The following is a 16446-nucleotide window of genomic DNA, read 5'->3' as shown; positions in this document are numbered from 1 at the left end:
GACCTGTGCTGAGTTTATTTTAAGCTTGTTTTTAATTTATTTTTCACTCTCCACTTTAGAGCTGCCGCCTCATGATTATTTTCTAAATAACAGCTTCCTAGCTTGGAACCGGGCTCATTATCGTTTGCCCTCAGGTGTGCCTCACTGCCATCACCCACGGCAAATCCCATTTCATTTGCTGCTGGCCTGGTCATGAAGATGAGCTGATTAATATTACCACGCGCCTTATAAATCCATCCTTTCTGGAATTGACTTCCCTGCTCACTTTAGGATCATCAGTGAATTTAATCAATGCAGGTTCTCCACTGTCATCAGGATGATTAATAAACATCACAGGAAGCTCGGGCTCCTCTGGGACACTCCACATGGCTCTTCCTTGCCCGGGGAGGATGCAGCAATAATAATGCTCCGCTTGCAGCCTACCAGGCAGTGTTCCCGCTCCATTCATTTCCTCTAGACATCCTTCCTCCACTCCTACCTTGTCTTAAAAATGGCACCCTGGAGCCCTCCCCTTCCACTTTCACACCAAGGCCCGACACACATCACCTCTTTGTTAGACATTATTAAGTCCACCTCCTTTGAGGGAAATGGAGGCCCAGAGATATTAAGTAATTCAGTAGTTATCAAACAGCCAAGAAGTGGCTATTAATGGATAATATTCTCAAATAGGTGACATAGGAGTCAATTAGCGAATTGGAATAGATTCAATTTACTAATTAACCCATCATCACCCAGGGTTATTGAATCAAGAGAGAGACACCAGATGAGTAAGTTTTTTGACTGATGAAAAGGGAGGGCGGAGGAGACAGGACTGCTGTCCTGCTCCAGCTGGCAAGGTCCCTGGACAGTCAAGAGGCACAGGGGCAGCCGTCAGGGGTCCAGCCAGCCACAGTGTGCTCTTCACCTGCCCTGGAACTCTGCCCTCCTGTGCTGGGATTTCCACAACATGGAATACTTTTTTTTTCTCAGATGGAAGGAGCAGTTTCATCTTATCAGCCCTCATTCTCATCTGCCCGTCCTCAGCTGGCCTCTCTGCCTTATCTGAAGGGCTAACTTTCCACTTTTCACACTTCTTCCTCCTTTTGCAACTTTCTTAACTTCCGGACTCTTCTGTTCCCTTGTTATCTGGGCCATCTCCTGTTTACCAAAACCTGGTGTCTCCTGAGTGGTTTCTGGTCTGAGTAAAGACATGACTTTTCTCAAGCCCATCATCTTCTCTTCTCTCTCCCCTCCCGGAAGCTCAAATATCATGCAGGAAACAAGCAATAATGAAAACAAAGTTTCCTACAATAATGCCCTTCCCCGTGGACAAGAGCGTTACACATGCGTCCACCCAGCCGTGTTGCTGGTCAGGCTCAGTGGCTGAGTCCTGCGTATCAGTGACGGGTCTTCCCCCCCGGCACAGGCCCTGCCCCTCAAACAAACAATTGGGTTTTGCCCTGACATCACTGAAGGCCGTATATGAAGGCCAGGATCTATTCGATGATGGTACCAGGTACCAATTAAAATGTATTTACAAAAAAAAATATTGCTTTAGGCTTGAGATGTATAGCACTTACACCCCGGGGAGTAGGGGAAAGTTCACTGCTTTTCTCAGATGGTTCAGCTGTGCGGTCAAGGTCAACACGGGCGGCGGCTTTTCCTTTCGGGGCATCTTCCTCGAGACCTGTTACTCACAGGAAATCCTGGCCGTGGCTTTCTGTCACAGTTCGTTTGTTGTGTGTGTGTTTAGGGTGGGGAGAGCCTTACAGTCACATCACACATTCTAGAATTGGTAAGGACTTCATGAAAAGAGTTGGAAGCAGAAAATCAGGGAGGGAAGTAAGAACCGGGGCTGGGATGGAAGCAAGGCTCCCACAGGGAAACTCTCGTGCCTTTTTCCTCGGACTTGACATTCATGGGCTGTGAATGAGTGAGGAAACCCGGCACACCGGCCCCAGGGCACCTGGAATAAAAACCTGGAGGGCTTGGTGTCACCTTCGAGGTCCTCCAGCCCACCTCCTACATTTTACCCTTTGCCGGCTCCACCCTCTGACTCCGCGCCTATGCTCTTTTCTCTTTTCCTTTCGCCACCAACTTTCTTTCTACTTCCTCACACTATCGTGAAAAAGCGAGAAAACCAGGAAGGAGACAGGTGAAGGGGAAACACTGCAGAGGGCTCAGATCCACTTTCCCTGGGTCTTCCAAATGAATTCTGCAAATTCAAAAGCTTCTGTGAAGAAATGGCCGGCTTCTGGCTCATTAGTGACAAAAACTGATTGAGGAATAAAAAGTTGACCCAGTCAGTAACCTGAAAAACCCACTTGGCTTCCCTGAGGGTGATATAACTTGTGACGATGCTGGGTTTTCTTTGTAAATGGGGGGTTTCGGGTTGGTAAATGTGGTGGCCGCTTTGATCCACTGTTTCCTTTTCCCCAGGCTCCTGTGGTTTCCAGGCTGGTAGCCCCACGCCTGGCAGCCCTACCGCTTACTCGTTCCCAACAGGGGAGCAGGACCACTTCAGCCCCGTGGCCTGGGGGAGGGCCAGCAGGGAGCCTTCAACTTCTGTCCCCAAATGTCGGGAGCAGGGAGCTCCCCTGTGCTTTCAGGCCCGGCCGCCTGGAGGTGTGGTGTCCACACCAGACTGCCACGCGTGACCTCGGCCTCGAGATGGGCCCGCCAGATGATGGGAGGAAGGTGGGACTCCCCTCTTGGGGCAGGCACTGTGCTTGGCGTGTTCACCTATGTTATCTTATGTATCTTCACAAACACAGGATTTTCCTAATTTACAGATGAGCAAAGACACGCACAGGGGTTAAGGAACTACCCCAAGTGACAGAGCTAGGAAGTGATGGGCCCGGACGTAGAACACAGCCACAGGACTGGGTCCACGTCGCGCTCTTTCTGTGGTGCTTGTCACCCCGTGGGTGACAGTGCCAGCCAGGGAGACAGAGGCAGGAGGATTGGCTGTGGAGACTGGCGGCAGTGAAAGGGTTGCCCTGCCAGCTCATGAGCTGGTCAGCCTCCATGGAGCCCAAGCAATGGGGACATTTTCATTGACCTCTTCAGGCTACTCTGGTCTAAATACCCCGTTAGGAGGTGTCCACAGCGTTCATGTTAATACAAACCTCCTTGGGGTGAGGACCACCGTGCTTTATGCCCTTTCCTCCTCCCTCGTATCTTCAATATTTGGTGTTTTCTTTCCCTCGAGGCCTGAGCTTATGACTCTGCCTTCTGAGGATTCTGAAAGGGCTCCAATCTTAGCCTGGCTTTGATGATTTAGGGAAATTATCTTGATGCCTTACTGCTGACACGATGTGTTTAATCATAATCACAGTTATAATAACATTCATTGAACACCTACTATGAACTAGCACCGGGCCAATCACTTTACAGGAATAACTCAGCCAGTTCTTATCCCTGTTGAACAAAGCAGGTGATGGAAGCTCCTGAGGGCTCCTTGCTCAGGGTCACCTCTGTTGCAAGCGGCCGAACCAGGATGAAAGCGCTTCACCCCTGTTTCTTACTTCTACGTAAAGACTACAGCCTCTGCAGCCAGCTTTCAGTTGCTTTAGCAGGTTGGTAGAACAGGGCCAGCAAACCCCTTACAGGGAAGAAAGTTCTGGGTTGCCTAGGGCCCCAGAAAGCACACACCTCTTGGTGCTGTCTGCAAAGAAGAAGAAGATGGCAAAGAGGAGTTCTCTATTTAGTTTCATCAGGTCGTGTCCTACTGGGGACAAATGCAGACCAACAGTACGGCAGTGATCCCTCTAGGGAATCCTGAGTGCGCAAAGGTACACCCCCCCACACCCCCCATCCCAAGCATCTCCATGTCCTTTCCATATTTTGGGTCACTGAGCCCAATTTCCCCAGATGAACACAGAACACGTTCTGTGCATTTTGCTCTGGACCCTGGACTACCTATGTTCCGTCCACTGAGGCTGCATTTGCCGAGCCCTCTCTTTCACTCTCCCGAAATCAGGTAAAGGGATTTTTTTTCCCTAAAAAAAAAACCCTCCCACAATCCACTTGACAGCTGCCTTAGAAAGCTCACCCACCCAAAGGACTTGCTTATGATTTTTGCTTGCATTGTGAGCCTGTGACCGGCTTGGCGGGTCCCTTCACAGACGACGCCGCAGCCTCCCGCTCTAATGAGAGACAAGTGCAGGAGGCTTCGGAGACTAATGCACCTGCATCCTCTCAGTTATCCAGCGCTGTCAGTGCCCTCAGAACTCCTCCCAGCGCCTGCTGGTTTAACAGAGTAGGGCTGCTTCACTGGAAGAGCCCCATCAATTTACTAATGAGCTCTTTTCCTGCAGAACCTATTGCTGAGTCTGAAATTAGATTCAAATGCAATATGGAATCCCTAGCAGTCATACTTGTATGAACAGCTTAAGGGTGGAACAAGCCTCCAAACCAAATCGACCTTCTGAGAGTTATTAGTCTGAACTACAAAGATCACACAATTCTAGAACAAGTGGGGCCGCAGCACCGGGAGGCACATGACTTGACAAAGCTCTGAGGGCAGCCAGAGGCAGAGCTGGGACGAGGGCCAGGGCCTGATTCTCTCTACCCACCATGCTATTTGTCCCCCTCTGTCCCTTTCCCACCATACACTCCCAGGACATACAGCACGAGCAGAATTTTCATTAGTTGGCTAATTCTCAAGGTTAAATGGTCGAGACGTCAGAAACTGAGGGAGCCAAGGTCACCCAGAAACCAGACAGCTGAGCTCCCAAATGCTCCAAGTTGGCAATATTGGGAGAACATCCTAGAATGAGGTGCAGAGTCTGAAAGGCTTCTTCTCCTTGGCAGGACAGGCTTTGCGACTTGGTCTTTCTAAAGCTCATCTCTGCATAACCAAACAGTGGCGCCCATCAATTTCTTGAAAAGAGACATCTGTGGCTTCCGTGTTAACGGCAGAAAACTCATTCTTGAGTCAGAAAAAAGATTCAAGTTACCTTGAAACGCTTGTTCTTATGAAAATGTCCAACGTCAGAGACCCCAGAATTCAAATTAATGATGTACCGAGGGGCCTCCCAACTTTTACAGAATTGAAATTCTTAATCACTTTGACCGGAACAATATACATTGTCAGTGGGAACTGTACCCCTGTTCTACCTTCAGTGAAGTCAGAGGAGGTGCTGTCTTTAATTCATTTTACTTACATAACTGACTCTCAACTTCGTTTTTGCATTAATAAATAACGTAACGGTAGATAATCCCCAAGCAATTTCCATTTGGTAGTGAACATGTGAAACCTTTTTCTTGCACTGAATTTACATGCCAGTTTAGGTTTTCTTTGCAGGTAAAGCTGACCTCGGCTCTGCTGTCTGGGGGGTTAGCTCTGTTCTCAGGTGGCGGTAGGGGAGTAGTTCTGAAGCAAGGTGGGACACTGCAGAAACCAGGAGGGGAGAAATGACTCATGTGCCCCCTCCCTCCAGGCAGTGACAGTGACTTTGCTTTCCACACAGTACCCTGCATGCACCACTAACTTTCTTTTGATCGAAAGAAATAAAATCAGTTGCCTCTCCGAAGAGGTTTTGTTAATTCAGAGAGAATCTTCACTTATCACTGTGAGCGCTCAAGTGAACAGCTAGAGAGTGGTTTAACTGAAAAGGTTTGTGTAAGCACGCTCAGAAGTGAACGGCACTTTTATCAGGACCTGACATACCAGCCTGCAGAGAATTGCACAATTTGAGACGCCAACGGGACTCAGGGTGCCACCCTGATAATATTGAAAACACGACTCATTCTTTCTGCAGGACTCAAGCTTCACCTGTTTAACCTACTTGCAAACAGGAATAATTTTGCTACTGGCATAACCCTTGCTAAATTTATATTCCATGTATATGAGTCTAGAGTTTCTGAATGTACTTGTTAGGGGACTTGCATAATGGTTCAGAGTGCGCTACAGTGAGTTTCAGAGATGGGGCAATGAGGCAGGCAGAATCCCTTATTCAGGAAATCAGAGTGGGAAATAAAGCGAGCTGGTATTTGATTTCACGGTAGTAGTTCATCCCAGTTGCTCTTTATATTAGCTACGTGCAAGTGCAGTAAAAACTAGGTTTAACGGGACACTCGGTGACAATCCAGAGAACTGAATACTAATCCTAGAACCAGTGAGTGTCTATGGGATTTGGGAAAATAAAAGGTTTGTAAAATGATGAAAAGCAGAGCCCCAGAGAGCCAAAGTGTGGCTACCACCTGTTTGTAAAACAGCTATAAATACATGAAACTTCTTTTTCAACGCCATGGTCAGAGATTTTAAATAAAGTGATTCGGTCCTGGCTAGAGCCCAGGGAGCATCGGAAGGACTGGTAGCTTACAAGGCAGCCCCCTTCTACTACAGACATAGCCCGCAAACCCAGCCACACCCAACAGCTGAGACACCACAACAAAACAGGGCTGCCTTGGAAGGAAGTGGTATCCAGCCGGGAAGAGGATGCTCGGGAGGGTATTCCGTGACAGAGAAATGTTTAGGATGTGTTCCGTGAAGCGCCTGCCCATGCAGTGGGTCCTGGGTTTGGGGGTGGTGGGCAGTGGGACGGGGTCCCTGCACCGTGGTTAAGAGCACAGCTGCTCAGCACGTCCTGGGCTTCACCCCCAGCTACTAGCTGTGGTCCTCAGCTGACCCCCTCCACCCTTCTCTGCGACAGCTCCTCCATCCATCAAACTAGGACAGCAGCGCCCACCCTGAAGCACTGCTGTGAGAATTCAAGTGAGATTGCAAGGTGAACACTTTGCAGAGTGTCTGGTAACTAAAAAGGGAATGTCAAAACATGTGTAGAAGATAAGCTATTGGTGACTGCTGGTTTCTGATAACTTTTATTTTTTGTTCTTTTCTACAACTTTCCAACTTTCACCAATGAAAATATACTAAAGTCAATTTTGTGAGAGGTCAGTATACACCAAACGACAATGCCGTGGATTGGGTCAGGGGTACTAAAAAATGTGCTGGATTGAGAGCATTCTTAAGGGTCAGAGTTCAACTTCCTCATTTTTGCAGATGAGGAAACTGAGGCCCAGAACGGCCACCTTCACAACAAGCTAAGAATAGAACCCAGGTTTCCAGACTAGGCAAAGTCATGACACAAAAGCATGCATATATTGCATTTATGATGGTACAGATGAACCTATTTGCAAAGCAGAAATAGAGACACAGATGTAAAGAACAAACGTGTGGACACCGGTGGTGGGGAGAAAGGGGGGTGGGATGAATTGGGAGGTTGGGATGGACATATATATGCCATTGGGTATGAAATAGATAACTAGTGAGGGCCTGCTGTATAGCATGGGGAACTCTACTCAGTGCTCTGTGGTGACCTGGATGGGAGGGAAATCCAAAAGGGAGGGGATATGTGTATACATATGGCTGGTTCTCTTTTATTTATGGTTGGGTGTGATGTACTGGTGTAAACCAAGTGGATGAGGAAAGGAGGGAGGGGCTACAGAGAATGAGAAGAATCCAAATGCCTTCCAAGGATTCCAGTTTGGGATCTTGGAAGAGGGGAGATCAGAATGGGGAAGTTATGAGGGAAGTTGTTTTGATGTGAAGAAAGGTGTGAGTTTGGTTTTGAACGTTGTCAGCTTTGAGACACATCCCAGTGGGTTCCACCTACAGGCAGTCTCAGATCCAGACTGGGAGCTGGGCAGGGATAAAGACTCGGGAGAGGATGCCATGGAATTAAAAGACGAAGCTGTGCTCAACAAACATTTCAAAGTTCAAAGAATAGACCATAGTGGAAAATACCAAAGGGTTAAGGCTGAGCGGTGAGGGGCAGTTGAAATTAGAAAGCGGGGAAGGAAATGATATTGAAGAAGAGGAATATTTGGGTAAAGGAGCCAGTGGCTTGGTTTCCAGGTGGGTGCAACCATCAAATCTGAAATTCAGGAGGGAGGTCAGGAAAAATAAAGTTGGAAAAAGAAACTGACCGTCCTTTGGCTTCAACCAGGAGGAAGCCACCAGCAAATTTTTAAAGTGCTTTCTGAGATGGGAAAATGAAGCTGCCTGAATCCCTTATTCAAGAAATGAGGCTGGGAAACAAAGTAAGGAGGTATTGGATAATAGTTGGGAGAGATGACAGGGCAAAGTAACGCTTATTCAAGATAAAGGACTCTATGAATACCTGAAAGCAGAAGGGAGATGAAGGAGGAGAGATTAAAGCTTTTGGGAGGTAGAGGATAAACCTCAACTAAGAGTTCTCAGGAGGCCAGAAAAACAAAAAAAAAGTGCACGAGATCAAGGCAACAATGGAATCACTAGCATTAAATCCTCAAGACATCTCTCCATCCTGATACCTGGCAAGATTTGAGTTTTAAGTACTTTGGGGCTTTTGGAAGTCTTAAGATATTTACAAGGGACTTGAAAATTCCACTTACATTCCCTTATCATTTTATAATAGAAACCGTTAACGGCAAACCAAGGATGAGGACCTGCTTCTCCCGGGGTGGGGTGTGTATCTCACCTCTGTACTTAGAGCTTCTGTCACTAAATTACCTGTGTCTTTATTTGCTTATCGACTTCTTCCCTCAATTGCAGGAAGGGAGGGTTCACATGTTTTCTTTTAATGCTGTCTCCCAGCAACACGTATAATGTCCCACACATAATAGGAGCCCAATAAATACTGGCTAAATGGGTGGATAAAGGAACGAATGAACACAGAAAGGACCCATGCATTCAGGGAGATAACTCAAGATTTGCATTCTTCTCTAATAATGAATCAGACAGTTTAGCAAGCAGGTTACCCTTTAAACACCATTTGGTAAATGGCCTTGGGTTTTTCTTGAAGGTATTTCCAGTACCTTAAAAAAAAAAAATCACACACACCCCAAAGCTATCATCAAAGCCCACAGAAGAACCTATGCTTGAGCACAGATTAGAAGCAAATTTAACTAGATAGTCAGGCAGCATGTGGCATATTTATACTTTCTGTACTGAATCAACTTAGCATCTACGTTTCCATCTGTGAAAACAGGTATAATCTTAAGAGGTGTTGTGAGGATAATTCAGATTGTAAACTTACAACCGAGTCTGATACCTTTGCTGTGAACTATGAGTATTATCCCACACTGTACTTCCTCTAAAAGTCCAACTTTGTAAAATGTTTTGACTGTACTGCAATTAGGTTACTGAGTAGGTTTACATTTTTGTACCTTTTTCACCTAAAAACCTTAGTACTCACCAAAAGCTGCTAAGCTCCAAGATCCAGCTGGCATATTACCTAAAATATACTCCATAAATATCTGCTCACTGATTAAATAATGCCTCAAGATTAAAAGTGGCCTCATTGCCATCGCCGTTATTTCATTTCACTCTTGTATCAACTTTGTGAGATGGATGCTCCCTGCCCACCCTGCCCCATTTTACAGATGAGAAATTTAAAGCTTGGGGAGGTTCAGCTACTTTCCCAGCATCACCCAGCACCTTCAACCCAGACCCAAGTCCCCTTATGCCCTAGTGTAGTCATCTCTCTTTTCTGCTGATGATTCTAGTTCTGATTTCTTTTTTTTTTTTTTTTCATTAGGAAACAATGAGCCGAAACCCTGGACAAAATGGTTCCTTATTGCAGTTACAGTGACCATCTGCTTGATCTTGTTAATTTTCTCACTCATCTGCAGAATGTAGGTATTCTTTTTATTTGGGTGCTTTCACTGGGATCTAAATATTGGATTTTTACCTTCTTGCCACGCATCCACTGGATGGAGGGTTCTCGTTATCAGGTGGAATTTACGATGTTTTTGTGTCTTCCTGGACAGCCTTTCCAAGATGAGTGTGGACCAAATAAAAAACTGGGAAACAGTAGGTGATTTACAGAAACTGGACACAGAGCACAACACAGCCCTCAGTCGTTAGGTACCCCCTTCCTGAATTTGCCGACAGTCTATTATTCATCTCCGTGAAGGATTTTTTTTTTGGCTACACAGCGTGGCAGGCGGGATCTGAGTTCCCCAACCAGGCATCAAACCCGTGCTCCCTGCAGTGGAAGTGTGGATTCTTAACCACAGGAATGCCAGGGAAGTCCCTCTATGAAGGTTTTTACATTTGTGTTTTTTTGATTCCCTGACTGCCTTCCACTCTGTACTTGGTTGCCTCTGTTGAGCCCCCAGGGCGTGCTTGTTCCGTCTTGGGTAAAGGAAGGCATCCCATTGGACGCTGAACTCACTCTGGTGCCTCCTGTTATGATCCCCAATTATGAAGCACCAACTCCTACCCTGGTCCTTCGGTCATCCAGTCCCTTACTGGCTGATCGTTCCCAGGTCAGACACAGATTCTAGAAGTGTCACGCAGATTTGGTGGCCAAACCGAGAGCTTACAAATGGCCCCATAAGAACTTCTCATCCCTTCTGGCGTCCAGGAAGGCCAAGTGCCACTTAGGAGGCTGCAGAACATGTTCTATCTTAGCTTTTTCATAATTTAGAAAGTGACTTTTATTTTAAACAGCTTCACTATTATGTCTTATCAGATGGCATCTATAGGCTGGGGGGGCGGTTGGCAGCTCAAAGGAGAAGAAAAAGACAGTAAACCCTGAGAGCTGGCGCCTAGGGGGAGGGGCCGCCTACCAGCATGGTGGGTAACCCTGGGGCCCCACGCACTTGATGTACATCATTTTCAGAAATCAGGCCTGGTAACATGCACCAACATGAAGCAATTGCCATTTTGTCTTTCTTGGATGATTCAGAAGTCACATCAGAGCCTTGTAGTACCCCCAAGGTCTTCAACTATTATTACACTGTAGATATTTGGAAGTCTTAGTCAATGACGATTTTGAATTCACAAAACAGCAGGTCCAGGGATTAACTAGGTCAAGTATTAGAGTAGATATTTAAGGACAAGAAAGGCTGTTCTTGCTTATCTATTTCCCTCCTTTACTCTGTTTTCAGGTGCCACTTATGGACCAAGTTGTTTCCACCTGTTCCGGCACCAAAGAGTAATATTAAAGAATTCTTTGTAACTGTCAACTATGAGGTAATATTGAAGGTTCTTATGATATGTCACATCTGCCCAGGGTTGGGTCCCCAGGGATCTGTCACTGGGTCATTCGTTTTCCATGTTACAAGGCAGGGTCTTTACCCAGGAGGACAGGTGACTTCATGTTGCTTTAGTCATTCTGCTCTTCGGCTGACTGTTTTAATATATGTTCATTACAGTCTTTGAATATTGCAAAGGTCCTACTCAGTTATGAGTGTCCTCACCAGTCAGACTTGAACTTTTATTTTCTATCACCCAGCTCTTATCACCCAGACCCTGAGCAATTCCTTCAACCCCATGGGCCCTGACTTCCATTTCTGCACAGTAAGGGGCACAGATGAGATGGTCCAATGACCTGTTTAGCTCTGACGTTCTAACAATCAATGTTTCTACACATGGGTACCCCAATCAGTAAAGCTTTTCAGAGGGATTTTTCCTAGTTCCTTAGTATAAAGAACCATAGAAAAGGCAAATGATTTCCCCAAATATGTTTTCTTAGGCGCTGTTAACCATTCAGAGCACTCAGGCTTAACTGAATGCTCACTTACCAATGGCATCCAATGGTTCTAGCATCACATGGTAGAAGTCATCCTTTCCCTAGTGAAATGCCTTGGCATCTTTGTTGAAAATAAGTTGTTCATGTATATCTGTGTCTATTTCTGGACTATTAGGTTGCATTGATCTATTTGTCTATCTTTATGCTAATATAATACTGTCTTGATGACTAGAGCTTTATTGTAAACTTGGAGACCAGGTAGTGTAAGGCTTCCAAACATGACTATTCAAAGTTGTTTTGGTTATTCTAGGTCCTTTTTATTTCCATATAAATTTTAGAGCCAGTTTATCAATTTCAACAAAAAAAGCTGCTGGGATCCTGATCAGGACTGTCTTGTATTATAGGTGCATTTGGGGAGAAGTGACATCTTAAACATAACGAGTCTTCCAATCTGTAAATGTGACATCTCACCTTATTTTTGTAGGTTTTCTTTAATTTTTGTCAGCAAGGTCTTGTGATGTTCAGTGTATTGCAGGTTGCTTGTTAAATCTGTTCTTAAATTGAATGGTTATTTAGATCAGGGGCCAGCCGACTTTCTGTGAAGAGCCAGATAGTAAACATTCAAGGGCCAAATGCTTTATCACACTGCCACTGTAGTGGGAAAACATCCACAGATGATATGCAAATGGCTCTGGCCAATAAAACTTTATTTACAAAACCAGGCAATGAGCCAGACTCAGCCCACAGGCTGCAGACTGCAGACCCTCATCAAGCAATTTTCTTAACAAATTTCATTTTCTCTCTGATAAAGTTACTCATGGTAGGATGAGTCAACTGGTGACTGGTTGTAAGGGCGTCTGGGTCGATCACTCACTCACCAAAATGAATCACTGCAGTAAGCGGTGACCTTTCTTTAGAGTTTGCAGTTCGGGTGTTTGGGATGATTTAGAGGATGACAGTTACTGACCTACTGAAGTAGAGAATCGAGGCTGGTCCAAGAGTCACGCCTACCCTCAGTTCCACCCTTGTGGTCTCCTTTATCAGGGGGACCACGGGCTTGCTCTGGTTAACCCGTAGCTTTTCTGGAAGGAAAGTGTGCTGCACTGTGAAGCTTGTTTCGCTTCCTGTGAATTCGTGCTGTGGATCCCTCCTGGATCTGGCACACTCGTGCCTGGAAAGCACCTGTGCTTTAAGCAGCAGACTCAAGTCACCTGTCCCAGCCTCTTAATAGAACATCTTAGTGCTGGCATCTCATTTCCCTTCACAGCCCCCGAAGATTTCCTTGCACATTCTGAGGTTGGTAAAAGAAACTGGCTTCACAGCTTACTGTGTAAGTTTGCGGTTTGTTGTTAATTAAAATCAAGTTATGGGGATTTCCCTGGTGGTTCAGTGGTAAAGAATCCGCCTTCCGGTACAGGGAACGTGGCTTTGATCCCTGGTTGGGGAACTAGGATCCCACATGCCGCGGGGCAACTAAGCCAGCGCCACAACTACTGAGGTCAGCGCCTCAACTAGAGAGCCCGTGTGCCGCAAACTACAGAGCCCACACGCCCTGGAGACTGCGGGCCACAGCTAGAGAAGAGAAAACCTACACGCCAAAACTAGAGAGAAGCCCGCACAACTAAGACCCAATGCAGCAAAAAAAAGAAAAACCAAACATCAAGTCATGTGTGCAAAACAACAACTCTTGGGGTAGACAGGCTGGTTTCAGAATAAGCAAAGGATTCATGTCAAAACCCATCACTGCCAAGCTCTTCCGGACAACGCACTCTCCTCTCACATTGCAGCGGGTCAGGAAAAACAGATCAGTGAGAGGGACGGGGTGGGGCGGGAGGGCCGCAGGGTGGAGGGGGAGAGTGGGGAGAACTGGGGAAATGAAGGGTCACCTCCTGCTCTCAGTTCTACCACCTCCACCTGGAGGAGTAGGTGCCTCAGTACACAGCTGACCACAGCTGGGCCAGGTGCGGCAGGGCCCCAGCCTCTACCTTCAAAGGCAGAGCCTGTGCAACCCACTTTTGGGGCCTTTGCTACAAGGACAACGAGGGGGCCCATTAGAGTTATGGGCAAACCGCCAGGAAGCCTCCCGCTGGTGGGAGAGGAAACCCTGTGCTTTTCATCACAGCTCACACCTCTAAGCTTGATGTTGGTACCCAGAATCTTGGGGTTCAGAGGGTAACTGCCAACCCAGAGAGGCTGTTAAGCATGTTTTTGCTTGTCCAGGCCTGAGTTAGAAATTGTTCTGTAACGTTCAAGACACAGGTTCTGGTGGGAGGAGAAGGAGGGAGGAAGCAGGGGGATGAGCTTTTCAGCGATAAAAAAGATGCACTGCAAAAACTCTTATTCTGAGCTTTCCATTTGTTACAGACTGGTTTCCAGCCATTCATTGTTTCTACGCTGGTAACTGGAGAGGTTTCCTTCCGAGATTAAGTAGACAACAACCTATTAAAAGTACATAAGGCAAAGAGCACAGCTGCAGTGTCCATCACTGCGTATTCAATGCATCACGTGGTGTCCAGTGCAAAAAATGATGTGCTGGGACTTCCCTGGCAGTGCAGTGGTTAAGACTCCACGCTCCCAATGCAGGGGACCTGGGTCCAATCCCTGGTCAGGGAACTAGATCCCACATGCATGCTGCAACTGAGAGCCCATGTGCCGCAACTAAAAAAGATCCCACGTGCTGCAACTAAGACCCAGTGCAGCCAAAAAAACAAACGTGTGGAATGATTCCTACATTGTTGGTGGGAATGTAAGTTGGTGCAGCCACTATGGAAAACAGTATGGAGGTTCCTCAGAAAACTAAAAATAGAACTACCATATGATCCAGCAATCCCAGTCCTGGACAAAACTATAATTCAAAAAGATACATGCACCCCTGTGTTCACAGCAGCAGCACTGTTAACAATAGCCAAGACATGGAAACAACCTAAATGTCCATCGACAGATGAATGGATAAAGAAGATGTGGTGCATATATAGAGTACAATGGAATACTACTCAGTCATAAAGAATGAAATAATGCCATTGGCAGCAACATGGATGCAACTAGAGATTATCATATCAAGTGAAGTCAGTCAGAAAGAGAAAGACAAATACCATATAATATCACTTATATGTGGAATCTAAAATATGGCACAAATGAACCTATCTACAAAACAGAAACAGACTCATAGACATAGGGAACAGACTTGTGGCTGTCAAGGGTGGGGTGGGGGGGAGGGATGGGCTGGGAGTTTGGGATTAGCAGATGCAAACTATTATATATAGGATGGATAAACAACAAGCTCCTACTGTATAGCGCAGGGAACTGTATTCAATATCCTGTGATAAACCATAATGGAAAAGAATACAAAAAAATAATATATATGTGTAGAACTGAGTCACTTTGCTGTCCAGCAGAGACTGGTACAACACTGTAAATCAACTATACTTCACTTAAAAAATATGAAAAAGATGTGCTGAATGAGTAAAGGGGGTCAAAGAATACAATCTCTTACAGGAGGTATTTTTTTGGTCATGAATTTTGTAATTAATATCAGCATTATCTATAATAGCCAAAAATTGGACATAATACCCCTATTTTAAGGGAAGACGATAGTCAACTGTGGATGGCATACAATGGAACTATTCAGAATGAGGCAGCCAAAGAACATACAGTCATCCCTCAGCATCTGCAGCGAGCATGGTTCCAGGAGACCCGGCGGGCACCAACATCTGCAGACGCTCGGGTCCATTATGTAAAAGCGTGAAGCCTGTGGATACCGAGGGCTGGCTGTATGGAATTTAAAATAGGATGTGATGCTAAGCAGAAAGAAATCCACTTATAAAGCTCTTCATATAACTGTAAAGATAACTTTCTATCTAGAAAAAAGGGCTGAAGACAAACAGTGGGCTGTGCTTGGGAGTTAAGTTCATCGGTATTTTTTGGTTTTCTTCCTACTTATTTTCCGTATTTTCTTCAGTGACCATTTACTATTTTCATAAGCAAAATTGACTTGAAACCAATTGTAAAGAAATTCAAAGACTCAGAAAGTTCTCTAGAAGACATCTAAGGAAGGATGGTTTGTTTTGCAGAAAACTGGTTCCAATGAAACAGAAATTGAAGTCATAAGCTATGCGGAGGAGGCTGGATCTGAGACCCTGGAGGACTCCGTGTTTTGATTGTCCCTGGAGCACTGTCAAAACCAACTCACGCTCACAAGCCCTGGGGATAAGAATGGGAACAACTGTTTCTTGGCTAAGGGGAGTTTGGAGTTTACCGGACACTCAATTTAGCTGCAAGGGGAAAAACACCCAGACAAATCCCTAACTCACGCAGGCTGATTGATTCACTGATTCATCTGACTGTCCTGCCAGGTCTGATCTCTGCACAGGGCAGCACCTCCTCACCTGCCAGCCTCCTGATCTCCATCACCCACCTCAAACACTTCTGCACGAGAGACAGTTATTAAGGCTAACGTCAACTGTGTTTACTCTGGTAGTGCCAGGTTGACTGGTTCGGCTGCCAATGGTAACGATCAGCTAAAATCTCAGGAAGAAAGCATTTTGCACCATCCTGGAGTGAATAGTGAACTTGGATTGAAGACTATCTTCCCTATAGCAAGTGGGAGCCATGGTGTTTTTATTCTGAGTTCTGGAATACTTTTTCTTTCAAGTAGTGTGTGTGTGTGTGTGTGTGTGTGAGAGAGAGAGAGAGAGAGAGAGAGAGAGAGAGAATCTAAAGTTCTATGGGCACAATCAAGTTAGTGTCATCTGATGCAAACTAATTTCAAAACATAAGAAGCTAACGTATCAGTCCATACCAAAGGAGGGGACAGGATTTTCTTTGAAGATTATATTCTCAAAGCCAGCCTTGATATTCTGGGAATATACTGAGAAAGGCATTGGGTGGGATTGTGTTGGAAGGGGATCACTTAATTAAGAATGAATTTTCTGAAAAGACGTCTGCTTGCAAAGGCTTGCAAAGACTTCAGAGCAACCTGTTGGGCATCTGGTCAAGTAGT

General features: G+C 45.8%; 1 protein-coding gene across 1 annotated transcript in view; it reads left to right on the top strand.

Moving 5' to 3' along the window:
- The window catches only part of IL5RA (interleukin 5 receptor subunit alpha), a 55457-nt gene extending 39853 nt beyond the window's left edge, over window positions 1-15604 (top strand). The window contains exons 11-13 of the mRNA XM_060111503.1: window positions 9507-9603; window positions 10864-10948; window positions 15518-15604. Coding sequence (XP_059967486.1) covers window positions 9507-9603; window positions 10864-10948; window positions 15518-15604 — 269 coding nt within the window. The remainder of the gene's footprint in view (window positions 1-9506; window positions 9604-10863; window positions 10949-15517) is intronic.
- Window positions 15605-16446: the final 842 nt, after the last annotated feature.

This window comes from Mesoplodon densirostris, chromosome 10 (genome assembly GCF_025265405.1).
Source record: "Mesoplodon densirostris isolate mMesDen1 chromosome 10, mMesDen1 primary haplotype, whole genome shotgun sequence".
In the NCBI taxonomy this organism is placed as follows: domain Eukaryota; kingdom Metazoa; phylum Chordata; class Mammalia; order Artiodactyla; family Ziphiidae; genus Mesoplodon; species Mesoplodon densirostris.
Note: the sequence above shows the minus strand (reverse complement) of the source record. Positions and strands in the feature narration are given on the sequence as shown.